At 36.9% G+C, this 17,371-nt stretch overlaps 1 protein-coding gene across 2 annotated transcripts; it reads right to left on the reverse strand.

The window, feature by feature from the left end:
• Positions 1-71: 71 nt before the first annotated feature.
• LOC114524733 (copper-transporting ATPase 2-like) lies at positions 72-17,283 on the reverse strand. Of its 2 annotated transcripts, none has more exons than XM_028545898.1 (19): positions 17,058-17,283; positions 10,666-11,677; positions 7,383-7,643; positions 6,950-7,113; positions 6,008-6,246; positions 5,634-5,802; positions 5,332-5,442; positions 4,796-5,062; positions 4,459-4,692; positions 4,228-4,362; positions 3,717-3,905; positions 3,364-3,546; positions 3,105-3,234; positions 2,917-2,955; positions 2,498-2,641; positions 1,914-2,056; positions 1,333-1,536; positions 773-993; positions 72-609 (listed from the first exon to the last, which is right to left on the reverse strand). In XM_028545898.1, the coding sequence occupies exons 1-19, from the start codon at positions 17,088-17,090 to the stop codon at positions 540-542; spliced, it is 3,948 nt and encodes a 1,315-aa protein (XP_028401699.1). In that variant the 5' UTR covers positions 17,091-17,283; the 3' UTR covers positions 72-539. The 2 variants fall into 2 exon arrangements, with proteins under 2 accessions (XP_028401699.1, XP_028401700.1); XM_028545899.1 differs by lacking the exon at positions 17,058-17,283 and adding an exon at positions 13,314-13,492.
• Between the last annotated feature and the right edge of the window lie 88 nt (positions 17,284-17,371).

A 17,371-nucleotide genomic window follows, 5' to 3' on the forward strand; every position in this document is an offset into this window, starting at 1 on the left:
TTAGAAGGATCGTAATAAACGATACAGCTTTTTATATTATGCGCACGCGCGATTTTGGATAGACAAAGTTGTGACACAGTTAATAAAATATTTGTTGTGTTTAAAATATTTGTCCCCTACGGGTTTCATCTAAACTAGCCTTACTATTTTCCTAAAATGTCCCCTAAATTTATATCTAAATAAAAGCTAAGTCTTTTAAAATATAACTTTTTGCGTCGTCCATCCAACGACAGACAATTAAGAATGATATTCGTGATTGTTTTTAAATCATAATCGAAAGCGACTTAACGACATGCACGTTTGACACGTCATTAATCCACAGTTTTCATGGAGCCACGTTGAGGAATTGCGTTCGGTTGGTTAGTACCTTGCCAATAAGTCCAAGTCGTCAGGGTTAAAAATATATATGTAGTATTCGCACTTAAATAACGTCGCATCCTGTATTACGTGCGTTTTATACACAAGTGTGCTATGCATTCCTTTACAATAATATATGTCGTTCATATTACTTTAATTGATATAATTGGAGGGTGAACATTTTATACACGACTGTATACTTTTTTCCTGGATTTGATTCGTCCCTTGGGGGTTCCACTTGGCTTCTTGTAACTAAAACGGATATAAAGGGTTTACCACGAAGTTAGTTTTATAATACTTTCACTAGGCCTAGTTCTCATTTCTCACCAAAGGTCACACAATGGTCACTGGCCACCAGCAACAGTAAATCACCGACTGCCGGTGACAATGAGCTTCTTCGTGAAACAATACTTACAGTTTAAGCAAGAGTGATGATAAAACGACAGATACAGATGATGCGGCCATGGCAGCACTTGCCATCCAAGGTTGCAGCACCAAACCCCAGTGATGAAATGCTCCAGCCGCAATAGGTATCCCAATTATATTATAGAAAAATGCAAATACAAAGTTCATTCGGATTCTCCGCACAGTCACTTTTGATAGATCAATCGCTGCTGGAACATCCATTAAATCATCCTAAAAATGCAATTGCATGCATACTGCAGTTATAGAAGGATCGTTCTATATCCCCCTGTAATAATAGAGCAAGAGAGTAACCGTCATTGTGACTGTATGCAAAAAAATTGCCGACCATACATAAAACGATAGTTTTTATGAAAACCCCCATCAAAATGCAGGATCGTAATAAATAGTTAAATGGACAAAAACTTTAGCTTGCACGCATTATAAATTTCTGAGGGTCCACCGTTATTGGATCTAGATTAACTTTGAGGTCATTCCCTTGCTGTACTTTATGCAAACTTTGAAATGGGAATTGGGAAATCACGTATAGCATAACATCTGGATAAGTCTCACCTTGATAAGCACAATATCTGCAGCCTCAACAGCCACGTCAGTTCCAGTTCCTATGGCAATACCAATGTCAGCGGCAACTAACGCCGGGGAATCGTTCACTCCATCACCAACCATTGCGACATTCTCACCTCGATCTTGAAGAGAACGGACTCTCTGAACTTTGTCCGCAGGTAGAACTTTGGCAAATACCTCTGTTATGCCAATCTAAACATAAACGTTGCTGGTTTAAATATAGAAAAAGTATAATTAAAGTTTCATTTCTTAAATTAATTTAGACTGGAACCAGGAGAGCCTTCCAGTGACAAATTAAGGCGTGTAGTTCTCAGGACAAACGAGTGAACTCTATTAAGACTGAATTGACGATGACTAACGGTTATTTAGCTGCCATCTTTAAACCGAATAAAGGTTCTACCAGTGCCACTCCCTTTTTATTGCTTTCGTCGGCGCGATTGCGTGTGCCCCGCTTAAAACAGACGAAATGGACTAGCAATGGTCCCTCATTTCAAATTCAAGTTGGCTTTAAAGATGGCTCAGTTATAGTTCCAGTTTACATAGAGTCCACTACGACAAACATTACGTACTTGTTGCGCAATCGCCCAAGCAGTTCGTGTGTTGTCCCCAGTCAACATAGCGACTTTGATTCCCATTCTTTGTAAGGTAGAGACGGCAGGTATGGCCTCTGGTTTTGGCGAGTCCGCTATGCATATCATGCCAACAATTAGATCTGAATTTATTAAAAGAAATGAAGAATTAGGGAGGATTTCCACTTAGAGAGAAATAGTTCGCTAGCGAAATATTTGCATATTTTCTTTTGAATTGAGAACAGTCATGTACTCATGTTGAACTAATATATTTATGCTGTTAAAATTCTAAAGAAAATATGCAAATATTTCGCTAGCGAGCTATTTCTCTGTAAGTGGAAATCCAGCCTTAGGGTTTTCAAACAGGCAGCTCGCATGCAAATAATTTGACGTTGCATATAAGTGTTGTACTGGAGCGCAACAGATTATTATTAAAGAATTTTCGTCAACCACAAAGAAACTCTGCAGCTTGTTACTTCACTAACACTACATGAATGTGATTGCTATGTTACTATATGAGAATTTACTTAATATTCAAATTCCAAATAACAGCAAGTAATGGCATTAGATCATTATATCCTTACCATCAATACAAACAAGTACAACTGTTTCGCCTTTTTCTTCATGTTCCATCATACTAAGATTTATTTCTTCAGACACCTCTTGCTTATGTTTCAACATCCATTCACGGTTGCCAATTTTCACTGAATATCTGCCATCAGACGATTCTAAAAAAAATTGCAGTTGTAATATACTCCTAAAATTTACACTGGATTTCTTCGAAGTTATTTATAAGTACGAACTTATTTACAGGCAAAAACATTGGTACAGTTTTCAGAAAACGCATTTGAGACGAGGTGTCTCTGCTATGAGATGTAGATTGATGAATTTATCTATGTAAACATCATTATATACTGTAGTTCGATGTATATCCAACTTTTGTGTAAAACAAACAGACTAGACCGTCCACTGCTGTAAATGTCACTAGAGTATGGTATTTTACCTTTAACCAAACTTCTTTGTTTCCAAACACTTCTATCATCTGCAATCACAGGAAAAGTAAATTAGGAGACTCGAATATGCCAAGGCTATGAAGATCTGTCCTGCATATTGCTCGTTTTAACAGACTATACTTTTCAGGCAAATAGGGAAACTATCTCGTTTCTCTCCTAAATTTTATTCAAACCTTACCTGCTGCAGATGTGGCAGTGTCACCTGTTTTCGTAAACTGTTGATCGATATCGTAAACAACACCAGACAGACCAAAGCCAGGCACAGATACGAACTTATCACACGATCCAAACGTACTCTTGCCAAATTTCTAGGATAAATTGTAATACATAATCTTTTTGTGGGGTTTTACAACAACCCCAGCTGCATGTAGCACCGGGCATGAACACATGCATGGCGGTGGTAAGCTATATTTTTAGGGTACATTTTAATACCTCACCTGTTTGGCATTATTTGTGATAGCATACGCGAGAGGATGATCACTGTTTGCCTCAGCGGCAGCGACAACAGCCAAGAAGAAATTCGCGGGACAAACCTCATCGTCAACGAACATGGAAATTTTCGTAACCGAAGGCGTTCCTTTCGTCAGTGTACCAGTCTTGTCAAAAATCACTGTGGTGATCTGATTTAGAAGGAGAACCATTATACATAGCACTTGAAATAGTCAACGATTTTGGTGGTTTTAACAATCTGTTTTTACAAAATATAACTTAATTCGTGATAAAGCACGTCTACAACTACTGTAATTAGCCACTACAGTTGAAACACTAACTTTGATGCAACACTACTAACTTTGTGAGTGGTCTCTAGCGGTTCTCCACCTTTAATCAATATGCCGTTTTGAGCCCCCACACCAGTGCCTACCATAACAGCGGTCGGTGTTGCCAGGCCCAAGGCACATGGACACGCAATACACAACACAGTGATGGCGGTTAGGAAAGCAAATTCCAATATCTCCTCTGTTTTGCTGGACTTGGATGGCTAAGAATCAAAGTTACACATTTTATAGAGTCAAAAACAACTTAATTGGCATTCAAAATGAAGGTGATTTTACACTATTATTAAAGTTAATAGAGATCAATATAAACTGTAAGAGCTGATAATGCATGAGGCTGCCCGCGACATATGTGATGGGATAGAATATGGGAATAGAATAAAACGAACTAGTTCTAAGAGGTTGTTATACTCAGACAGCTCTCTTTTATTTCTAAACTTTACTCTACGTTCTCATACAATCATACACTGCATACTGTATCGTGCATAACGAATATAATATTGTCGTCCTGTCGTCTGATGTACTTACATCGTAAGATGCATCTATGGCAGTTATATCAGTGTAACCAACAATGATCCAAACATTCAACGTGGCTATGGAAAGTATTACTATAACAGGGACAAAATACGCAGCTATGGTGTCTGCCAGCTTTTGAATGGGTGCCTTTGGGAGAAAGAAAGAATCTCATTAAAGACAATGTAAAAAACTAGCTAGTCTGTTAGGAGAGGAAAAGTGAAAGAGAGTGCATGTTTACGGTACCTTTGATGTTTGGGCCTCCTCAACAAGCTTCACGATCTGGGAAAGGGTCGTTTCCTCACCAACGTGAGTTGCTTCCAGAATTAACACGCCATTTTGGTTGATGGAGCCAGCAATCACCATATCTCCTACACGCTTTGGAACTGGCATTGACTCACCAGTGATCAGTGATTCGTCTGCCATTGATTCACCACGTACGACTCTGGCATCTACCGGCATTTTACCACCCGGCACAACCTAGTGAGTACAGAATATTAACGTGAAACTGACGGGAGAAAATTTTGAAATAGACAGCGAGGTCTATTATCTTATGGTAATTTTAATTCAAAATTCCTATTACCTTTAAAACGTCCCCACGTTGAACCAGGTCAACATTGATGGACTTTTCACCGGAAATATTATCGGTTGCAGGATCAATAGTACACAACGTTGCTTCTATTGGCTGGAGCGATAACAACTTTGCCAGAGCTTCCGAGGTCTTTCCTTTCGCGATATTTTCCAGCCAGCGACCCAATGATACAAACACTAACAACATTGGGGGAGTTTCGAAAAATGTTTTGGGACTTTTTGGAAATTGGAGCGCCATGGCAATTACCAACACTAAAACCTAAAATTAAGATGTTTAAGAGCTTGTGAATTGTACATAGTTCAATTTTTTACCTACGACACATAAGACTTAATTTACTGAAATAGCAAATGTTCATCTAACATTTTTAAGAGTTTTTTCCCAAGTATTACGTTTTTTAAAACTTTCATGTCTCCTGCCTATTTGAATCCTGTCGAAGATAAATTCCTTTTTATTGAAGAAAAGAGAACTGAAAATGACCATGCATTTAACGATTTGTGATGAATAATTCACGTAATGTGCAAACGTACCGAGTAGAGATACGCTATGGTTGTTGCCAACATGATTAAGACATCCATATTTGCCCCGCCATGTTTTATAGCTTTATAAGCTTGAATATAGAAGTACCTTCCTCCAAATATCTAAAAAATAAATTATTGTAGCCTTGTAGTACAGTAACACGTGTTTCCACATCGTAGCTAGCTTGTTACAAAAACATATTTCATTTATGAGTGGAATCCAGTGACCTGCTCATGCGATCAAAATCCGCCGAATTTAGTTCTTACAGACAACAAATATTGTTTTCAAGTTAGGAAAAAAAGATAGTACATACCTGGACTGGAGTACATAGTAGAAAATAAAGGAGATTTTCGAGTGATAGTCCAGGAATCAAAAGTAAAACGGGTCTTTTGCCGTGTATCTTCATCTCAATCATGTGATATATCATGATAACCATAACAGGTAATCCAAATATCAACGAAATGAAGAATGAACGTCTCCATCTATACATATTGGAGAGATACGATAAGCGATTATGTTATACTAAAAGAAAACACTGGAATTTTAATAGCTGCAGGTAAATATACTGTTCGGTACATTGGATGTGCGCATTCCAATTGTCCAGTCATGAAGTCAGTTTTGTTCCAAAAGGTTCACATCTAATTGTACATACCAACGGATTACCCATAACACGTGAACAAAAAATACCGTTTAATTTCCTCCGAGTGATCCAGGGCTTGCCCATGTTTGCGATCGGTCGCAAGTTCCGCACCAAATCCCATGTCGTTAATGTGGTCTATAATATCTCGCGGTCCAGTTAACTCAGCATCATATGAAACACGACCAATTGCAGTAGCGAGTGCTACCGACACATTCAGCACACCACGTTTCTTCTTTAGACTGCTTTCAATGTGATGCACACAAGACGAACATGTCATACCACTTATCTATCAATCAGTAAAATGGCAATATGTCGGTTGATTGGTTACACCCAGTGAACTCTAATAAGACTGGAACGCTCACTCTGTCGGAAGTTTGAAGCCAAGATGGCGGACACTGGAGCCTTTCTTGTAGGTATGATCCAGGCCTCCACGCGAAATTTCCGAGGTAAAATGGCGATTTTACCTTTGAAATTTCCGCACCAGAGGCCTGGATCATACCTACAAGAAGGGACTCATGAACCACAATCTTGGCTTCACTCATTAATGAGGGAAAGTCAGAGGGTGAGCGTTCCAGTCTTATTTGACTTGACTGGTTACCCCAAATTGAACTCAACAAACTCTATCTATAGCTATAGTTGATCACTGGTCAGCAAGATTACATGTAAAACTATGCACGGACCATTTACATGGTCATCCAATAGATGCCTAAAACCTCGCATTCGAGTCATCTAAAAGCCACGAAACGTACATCTCAAGCCGACCTGACCTTTTGCGTTTCGGTTGCAGTTATCAAGGAGTGTATTTGTAGCACAGAATAACAACATATTGATCTTATAATTTAAGAGTTGACTACAAAACATTTAAATATGAACAGTTTACGAATTTATCGTCCCAGTATTATCAGAGATCTATTAACATACATTATACAATGGTTACCACAGTGTGTAAATTAAATATATAAATAAATGAAATATATAATAATACGTACAATAACTTCCACATGACTTTGTGCTCCTTCATTGTGGCTCATAGGTTTGCTTTCAAATCCTAGGTCAACGATCCATTTGGATATTACATCTGGATTTGTTTTCGTTGGGTCGTACTTCACCTCAGCTTTCTGAGCGAGTAACCCCACCAGTACCGAAATAACCCCTGGGGAAAAGGAAATTCACGACGTTAAAACATGAAGGTAAAATTTCCCCAAACCTTGATGGCATCATTAAGTTTTATCGTATAAAAGAGATAACATGGATCCCTCCAAGCCATTTCCACGCACTAACCAAAATGGCATGCTTTCGGAAACATTAACCCAAAAACTTTATGAAATGTCAATAAAATGTAAAGAAAGAAAATACAAGAGCTAGGGACCTTGTTGAGTAGACATGCAAAATACAGTCGAGCCGTTTGTTATAGAATAATACCTTCTTTCTTTAACAAACTTTTTTCGATCGTAGCAACGCATGACGCACATGACATTCCAGTCACATGAAAGAATGCCTTGGTTACGAGTTCAGGGTTGATATCCACATGGCCGTTGCGCTTTGTTTTGCCTTTAGGAACGTAGGACGCCTCCCATTTCCCGCTTTTTTGAAACAACAATTGCTGTTCCTCATCGCTGCATTCATCTACATCTGAACCATGATCAATGGCATTGTATTTCACGTCTTGAAAATCCGCTTGAACTAAAAAGACGAAAAAACGCATTTTAAAGATATGGCTATTCTATATATGTCTATGTATAATTACGTATATCCACGCAGACTATATACTTCAAACCAACACTAACAGGACATTCATTACGTTACATGAATTTTGGCAGCTTACTCCGACCAGCAACGTTCTCAGATTGCAGAGGCGTAAGTTCAATTCCTACCGAAAGACAGAGTCCTAGTGCGGCTGCACTTTTATCTTAATATCGCAATATTTGACAATTTTATACTTATATATGCCTAGTTTTATAAAACAACCATTCAACAATAGTGTTATCAGCTTACATGCATGTTTGTTGTCAATATTTGTTAAATTATGTCTATAAAGCATTCAATTAGTGAAACTCTATATAAAAATACTCACTGCAATATATTGTCATACAGGCTCGGTGAAACGCTTCAAAAAACCCAGTTTTTTAATAAAAATAAAAATACGTGGATTGCTTGGAAATATAAATGGAATTTTTTCCTCGTGTTTAGAATAATATTCTAACACCCGAAATAAACCCCAAATTCCAAGCATCATGCATATTTTTCTCTATTTATCTCATTTTGATCGCATTTTTGTATGTCCTGAATGAATACATGCATGTCTTTCATTTAACAACTATGAGTGTATGAAACGCATAGGTTGCCAATTGCTATGGAACGATTGTCTTTCACAAGGCCACAATACAATATTTGTAGGTCCAATGCAATATTCTCGGCCATGGTAACCGAATGAAGCGGTGAAAAATGGCGAAAATCCCGCCAAACAGGAACTAAATGTGCATGTACTCTAATCTATAGGTCGGGAATATAAGGTCTAACTTTTAGATTTTAGATTTTAGTCCGTTAGAGAGACGTGTAGCGTTATAGAGAAAGACATTGCATGCACCGGACAACTATTTGAGTCAAACTGTGTCAAATACTATAACAGGAATTTTAATCACACAAAAGAGATCCGTATAAATATGTTGTACAGAATATCGCGGCTCAAATCTGTTTCTCATTAAGCCAATACTATACATGCATTGAAAACAAATTTAAACAATATGCTTTATATTGGCGGTCAAAATATGTATACGAAAAATAAAAATCAAGCAGGTCAAATATGAGAAACTAAGCTCTTGACTTACATTATAAAATTCGTGGCTCGTTATATGAATTATCAAAGCAACAACGCGTAGGTGTTGTGTTCAGTCAAAGTTCTCTTTCATTATGTTTAACGCTAAAAAAACATCTGCTCGATCGATATAAGAGAAATATGAATCGTGTTTTAAGATCTTACATCATACGACGGTTTTTTTAAAATTCAACTCAATCAATTTAAGTTTCCCTTTTATACTGGAAGCACTTGTAGTAGTAAGCACTTGTTTCTTATATAGCATTCAAGTCCTCTATACGTCATTTCGTGATTACAGCATATACAGTTGCATAGTGTATATTGTCACAGGAGATTTTCAGCCTGTATGTATACATGCAGTAATATTCTTGAAATAAAATAAATAAAATGAAAGTGTGTATCGTAAACTATGAAATATAAATTTGTCGAAAACGTCGAAAACCCTGAATGACTTTATATACTGGTAACGATAAAAAATGTTCTTATATACATTTATAATAATAATATATAAATATATATCTATATCTATATAAGAATACTCGGCCTATAGTGTTCATTTTCATAGATACTTTATATGCATTGTCCCACAGCTTGCAAATTAAACGCTGTTTTCTCCGTCGAAGAAAGTTGCTCCTGCCCGAGTCCTGGTGTAGTCAGTTATCCTTTTCGATGCATGAAACTGCATGAGTGAGTGCATAATTAATTTAATTTTTGTAAATAATAATTTACAAAATCCCAACTCACCAAGATAAGGCCTTGTTAAGTTTCTTAGCCATTTCATATTTTTCTAATATGAACATTTCAGAGGCAAACCCATGCTGTATATATCGCCATGTGAAAATATAACAGTCAAAAATAATGGCAGTTAGATTCGCTACACGCTGACCCAAATGAATGCGTGCGTGGTTGATTGCGTGGATTGTACAGATGGACATGCTGCTCTTTATGCTAAATATGGCTCGGCGTTTCCACGTAGCCGAATGCAAGCGTAACTGGCTAACTTTCCAGTCGTTTAGGCGTTTTGAATCTACTTATCTGCTTTGGAACTTGTACCGTAGGCCTGAAAAAGTAGCCCAGTTACAACCGGATATAAGTTCATTAAAAACGTCCTATACGAGTATAGAAGAATAACTACAGATACACAGGTCACCCTGTCCTGGCTATACGTGAAAACCGAACCTCAAATAAAAATATTCGATACACGCATCCATATGTATTGATTTTTAGAGCGGATCGTTTAATGGAGTATTTATGGCGATCGTATTTGTTTTTCGGTCCGACTATAAAGCTGTGCGTTTCACACGATATTGCAATTAATATCCCGAACGTGGAGAGTTTGTATTGGTGGATTCCTGAAAGATGCTTTGTGTTAATGAAAGAATGAAAAATTATCTAATTACACATCAATATACACATTAAAAAAACTTCAGTTGCCAGTCTTTAGTGCTTAATGGTAGTGAATTCATTCATACCCAGCATGTTTCCAATATTTCAATGTATTTTGTGAGGATAACAATCGTTACAACACCGCCACCCCCCCCCCCCCCCCGACACCCAACCTCAAAAAATTTTTAAAAGCTTGTCAGTTTAAGTAAAGTTCACGTTTTTCGTGAATAAAGTACTTTGTTATTTTAAAGAATTATTTTTCGTCCTTGAGAACACATCACTTACTGTTGCCGGATATCATACTGGCTAACAATTTTTATATAAATTTGCATGGGAAGAAAAAAGATATCTCACACAAGAGAGTATATATAGTCTCAGCACACCGGGTTTGTGCTGCACCCCATCCGCTCAAACAACAAAGCTGTGTTCAGCACGTACTGCATGCAAGAGCTGCGTGTCTACAACTCTATATGAAACCGTCTAACATGCATGACGAATGCCTACCTGGTTTTTCGTGTTCTTTTATCGCGGCTTCAAATCCCATATCATCAACTGCATTCTTCAAATCATTTTCTCCGATGAGATCCGGATTGAACACAATCTTTCCCAATTTCTCTTCCAGGTAAACGTTGATAGATTTAACACCAGGTGTATCACCAATCGTTTCCTCGATACTTTTAACGCAAGAGTTGCATGTCATTCCTTCAATAGCAATTAATACTAGTTTGTACTGAGGTGTTCTACCATTGGGATAAATTACACCGGCTTCAAAACCTTTTTCTCGGATTAATTTGATAATTGTGGCCGGATCAATTATTGCTGGTTGGTAAACGATTTCAGTCTTTTCACTGTTCAACTCAACATCAAACTCCTTAACCCCGTCTGTTGACGCCAGCGTTTGTCGAATAGTGTCCACACATGATGGAAAAGTCATTCCCGAAATACTGATGGCAATTTTCTTCGGGTCATGGCTGCCAATTTCATCTTCCTTGTAAACCTCAAACCCAGAGTCTTCAATGGATTGTTTCAAAATAGCGGCGTTCGTTTCACTACAATTGTATCTTACAATAGCCTCACTGTCCTCTACTGAAACTTGAGCATCGAGAAAACCAGTAATCTCTGAGAGGTTTTGCTTTATGGCACGAACGCATGACTGGCAGGTCATACCATACACTTTAAACTTCGTCTCTATTGTGTTCTCGGGCAAGGATGTCGAAGGTGACTTGTCCTCAACACCAAGCTGCTCGACAACCTTAATAAACGCATCAAACCCCATATCTTCAATTTCGGTCACAAGATCTCGCTCGTTTGTTTCATCCGGGAAAAATATGATACGGCCTTCTTTGTCTTTAAGAGAGACGTTTATACACTCGACGCCATCAACATTACTGATATTACTTTGAATGTTTTGCACACAAGAGTTGCAGGTCATCCCATCGATGCCCAAAATTGCGCATTTCTTCGGTGGGACACTGTAAGATAAGCCGACCCTCTCTCCCCTACCAAAAACAGCAACCTATGAGAAAAAAACTCTTTGAATGTATGTCTCTCACAATATCACGCACCTTTTGCGTGGGAACATGCAGCACCTGACATGTTTGGAATACATTTTCATTGCTAAGGCTACATCCTAAATTCGAATTCCTATGAACAACATTTTCGTAGTGTAAAAGGCACTTCTGCGAGGCTTGATCAGAAGTTTCTGATCATTTGCTCTGATTGGGCGAACTCTAGATCTCCTCGCCAAGAACGAAATGCAATTATAGAAACCGTTGGCGACTAGGAGGAACATCATCTCTGACTGGTTGGTTGCATCACGTACAGTATAACTCGTTCCGGGACCATGCATGCAAGCACGAGATTTCCTGATTGACCACTTGAAAGCAAGTACCTAAGACCTGCCCACAAATATTCTTGTAACAAATAAAATGGTATTGTTGGGGTCAAATTCTGCGGCAGCGTGTGTGTGGGGATAATATTCATTTACAGCTGTATTCACGTTCAGTGTTATTATATAGTTTATTTTGAAATTGATTGATTTTACGGTCTGCCAACTTAAACATATGAATAAAGCTCCCCCCCCCAACTTCGCTGCCTTCAAAACGGAAAAAATTGCGAATGAATTTTTTGTTGAACTCGGCATGTCGTACGTTATATACGAACATATACGCCTTATACCAATAATACCATATAGCAAATGGTGCACCCATTGTCGCGTTAATACGGCACAAATAAACTGTACATATATAGCGCTGAATAAAAAAATATTTACAGAGTTCAGAGCTAGGCCTAGCCCATACTGTACCCCGGAAAAATGGTTGTTTGTGTAAAACCGAAATCTTAAAACGTTTCGAGAGCAGCAACGATCTAATATAAACCTCAACTTAAATACCGTATTAGCTATATCCTGACATACATATTTCTCGATATATCATTGCTCTGGCTTACAACAAAATTATTTCCGTCAGAATTTTATCCCTGCACGCGAAATGATATATACCTATATATGAGCAGTTCGGCATATAGTTTTACGTTAAATCGAGTTCTTTTATATATATTCTTCTGGCTTCTGCCTCGTCGTATATTGTGAAAAACTCATGCAGTAAAAGTTGCTCCCCCTAAAATATGGTAGGTTGGTTTAAAGAATCCTAAATGTAAGCCTAAAATATACATCAAATAGAATAGATGTACATATGCATTGAAAATCTTGGAGATTTAATAAAACACCGCAATTACAAATATATCAAACCATAGACTTCCCTTCGATGGTCAAAAAAAATACAATTAGGTCTTGACGCAGCAAAGATATATCGCAACCAGTGAATTCGGTAATACACATTGCTGATGGAACTGCATAATATATGTAGACAATATATAGGAATATAGACTGTATGTAGCGCTTTATTTAAATACATTTGAATATAGAATTAAGAAACTCAGTCAAATTAAAATTCGCTTGTTCGCGTGACTTAGCGAAAGAGATTTTCTACGAAAAAATTGTTCGTCTATTTGACGCCTTTTCCAAATTCTAATTACTCATGCACCATGCAACAAAGAACATCAAGGGAATTAAAACTATATTGTCGTGTTGAAAACTGGCTTGTCTGTGTAACCCGCTAGTAACCATAAATATTACGTTTACGTATACTTACCAACTTTCCCATGAGGGCAGGAGGTTTTACCAAGCAATCGTCTGATAAATGGTTTAACAACAACAAAGCGTTTGAACATAAAACACAGAGACGTGCATGGTTGGCTCGTATGGCCAACGCGTAGCCGCGGAGGGAATGAAACCTCACTGTATGTTGGTTAAATCGATGTTGAATGTCTGTTGAATCAATAACAGTTCGCCAATATCTTATATTTATTAAATTTAAAAGATGATACGGGTCGGTCGGACAGTTTTATCATACAATTTGATCATCTATATAATGAAGCTTTATTCTCTTTTAAAAATGACCGCCGAGTATTGTTGATAGAACAGCTGTACGTATGTTAAACGAAGCATACATGCAGACATGCATAAATTTTTGTATCCTATTTGCATATTATATGTTACGGCTAATGCGCTAATATGCAATTAAATAACTTTACTAACTTTACCACATGAAATGTGAGGCAGTTTTGGGTTCTTAATTTGCAGTGAAGTAATAAAAATCGCATTTGTTGAAAAATTTTTATATGCTCTAAAGCCATACAGCTACAATTAATTCACTTTTCCTTAGAGTAAATTTTCCTTAGAATAGCATTGAAATTAATTAACTAAATTAATTTGCCGTATCAAGTTTCTTATAAATTCCACCCGGGCAAAATATATTCTTCTCACATGAGTTATTTTCAAATTTTTGCCTGGGTTTTATATATATATATATAAGCTTGGCAACTAGTCAAAAGTCCTACAATAGCGTATGAAAATGTGAAAATATTTTACTATATGTGTATCCAATCTAGTGCAGTATATAACCGGGGGGGAGTCCCATAGAACAATTTTTTCTTTCCCCAATTATATATATAGAACAATATTCCGAAGAGATGCATACGTGTTAAAATATTGGGACAACACGCGTGGACGGAAATTAAGTTTCGTTTACGTGATACCAGATTGCTATGTAGGTCATGTAGGAACAGGTCAAAATTTTTAGATAATAAAAGCCGGGAAGTGAATTTTTTTATGTACGAGACCTGACAAAACATACCACCATACCTATGAAATTAATAGGCATTTGTTGTTAATGCATCTGTAACTCGAATAATACTTGATGTCAATTCGAGCATTACCACTGCACATATATATTTTCAGTATTTAGCTACATTTAATTTACTATCCAATACTTGGATTGCTGTACCTTGAAGCGATCGTTTCTAGGCAGAATGCAACAAGCGGCAACAACCACGAAAATTATACAGTTAATAAAACGATTCACAAGCAGCCTATATAAGATTGACCTAAAGTATGAGGCTGACGAAATACTATGAACTGAAGTGAAATGAAGTAAAATTAGCAAGGTGCAAAAAACTGCGAGTTTTCGGTGTATCCTCGAGAATCTGAACACCGTACGATACAAAAATATCAGAGTAGGGCTGGATAAATTTACCTTAGTCACATGCAGTGTGATAACATCTGGTAATAATACAAATTACCAGATTTAGCTACCAAATTTATACCAGGACTGGGCAGTCTAACTAGATTTGAGCCGCTTTGGTTACAAAAAATTGGCATACATGAAAAACAACCATTCAACTCGTAATGATGCGACTATGAGTAAAAATATATACAAAATGTCTCACTCGTAGTTTGAAACCGCAAAATGAACTTAACAATGGTAATGCTTCCTTCCATATTTTTTATAGAAATCTGTCAAAATACGGAGTTGGCTGAATAAATAAGCTTTTGTTTTCTTTGTTTCAACTTTTTGTTTTCATTCATTATACGCTGTCAAACAACTTCTCTTGACATCGATAAAGCCAGTCTGTAACTGTAAGGTATGTTCTTGAGGGGACCAAAAGATTTCCGAACAGATGTCATAGGAAATTTGGGCAAAATAGTATTTCGTTAAGAATATAACGGTGAAACTGGATTTCCCGTGCAAGGCAGATGTAAATAACGATATACTTGAATGCAGAGGCCAGAGTCTTTGAAACACTCTAAAATACCAGTAATCTGTCCGTACAGAAATACGACATGACCGGTCTGGTCGTTTTTCCCGTATAAAGGAAAGCGCCCTTTATAGTCTTTTATAACTATGTGACCGGAAATATCTTGGAAACATCTTAAAAAATCCTATCCGCAAAAATCGTTTTGTGTCCTTGGTTCCGAGGTTAATTTACAGGTCTTAACAAATTTAGAACATTTTTATTCTTAGCTCTTCGGCTTCTCTGCTATGACGCGTACCAACACGAGTAAATGACGCGAACTTACTTGGATACAAATAAACTATTAAATACGATCTGATTACGATCTTGGTTTTAAAAGAAGCTTCGCGATTTTCGAGCTCACGCAGCAACAGTGTCAGTGAAATATTGCTTTCGAGGGACATAATCAAGTTTCAACTTTCCAAAAGGTTCGGGACATATTTCCCTGGAAATGTGGCCTGGGAAGGGTCAATTTTTTAGGGGAGGGGATTTCCTAGAAGATTTCAATGGTGTTGATAAGATCCCAGTGATGCTATCAGAACTATGTGCCTGTGTGCCACATATCGCTCTTTGCTTATGTTATTACATAAATTAAATTAAATTGAATTAAATTGAAATGAATTGCATGGTTACACAGATTGCTGCGGTTTAGTGATTCAAATACATTTAGTGATTTAGTGGCTACACTTGACCACTTGCGGCATCCGCCAGCCATTAAATGATGTCCACTTTCAAAATCTTTCAACAATTCAAGAGTGGCAAATGTCAGTGTATGCAAAAAAAACATGTCTTCACCATATCTGAGTACAAACCAAGTGCTTTTAAAGAATCAAAACTCAGATATTATGTTAATTGCCCACAAAATGGTGGCTAGTTATGTTGAAGCTAAAGTCTAGGCATTCTCATGTTTAAATTTCAAACACACAAAACCTAATGGTATTATTATAAATAATGGTATTATCATAAATAATGGTATTTACAAATTATGCCTCTGTAGTGATGACATTTTATGGTGATCATGCACCGGCCAGGAATTTAAGATCAATTAAGCCTGCATGGGTTCTTAAATAATTGGGTCTTTTCGATAAAAGCTGTTGACCTCTAAATGGAACAAATTATGACCTATTGTAACAGAAGTTCCTTGAGTTCATGATTGCTCAGTCATATGGTGTGAATTAACAAGAATTCCACAAATGTGTAATTTTAATTAAAAACTATATATGACAATAGCAATAGTGAGGATACTTTCTGACATGCTGAGTCTGTTTCACTAATTTGGTCTTTGAGGTTGAAGAGATTAGACAAAACACAAGTCAACCAATGTTTGAACAATTACAATATGGAAATAGAGGGTGAATAATATTAAAAAAAACAAGAGTCTCCTTACCAGATCTAGCTACCATATGTCAAGTGACAAATGGCAAACAATAGTAGATTATATATAAAAGGTATAACCCAGTTAATGATATAACATAAAGTAAAGTAAAAAGCAAATTCCGAATAAACAAGACATCTTAAGAATGTCTTGTTTATCATGTCTTGTTTATTCGGAATTTGCTTTTTACTTTACTTTTTTAAATGGTCGGCTTGTCATGGACTCATGGTTTTTGATACAACATAACTCTATGATGTTAAACCTGATAAGCAATAAGATAAAAATTGGGCAAGACTTATGTTATCATAAGATTATGCATGTACAACTGCGCTGGCATAAATCGTTGTCCTATATATTAAATTAATTTTAAAAAATGTCTCATACATACCTCAGGTTCTACTCCTAATGTGACCATACTCATCACTTACGTATTCACAATTATCATCTACCTGGCTGCTATAGCATTGCTTCGGCTGTTATTGAACTGTTCAGTCTGTTCTGGACACGACTAGAAGTATTACATTTATACCAATTTGTTTACACAAGTGATCAAATCATTATTATATAAGTGAATCAATTTTTTAACGCTGTGACGGAAGTTAAATGCATGTTTATTTTTTCTGATAGCTATAGAATCATAGAAATTTAATGCCGATTGGTCACGATCATTTCCGACTGATAGTGGTGGCAACGCGACGCGCG

The sequence above is a fragment of the Dendronephthya gigantea genome, unplaced genomic scaffold (genome assembly GCF_004324835.1).
Source record: "Dendronephthya gigantea isolate DGI-Jeju-01 unplaced genomic scaffold, DenGig_1.0 000032F, whole genome shotgun sequence".
Taxonomy (NCBI): Eukaryota; Metazoa; Cnidaria; class Anthozoa; order Malacalcyonacea; family Nephtheidae; genus Dendronephthya; species Dendronephthya gigantea.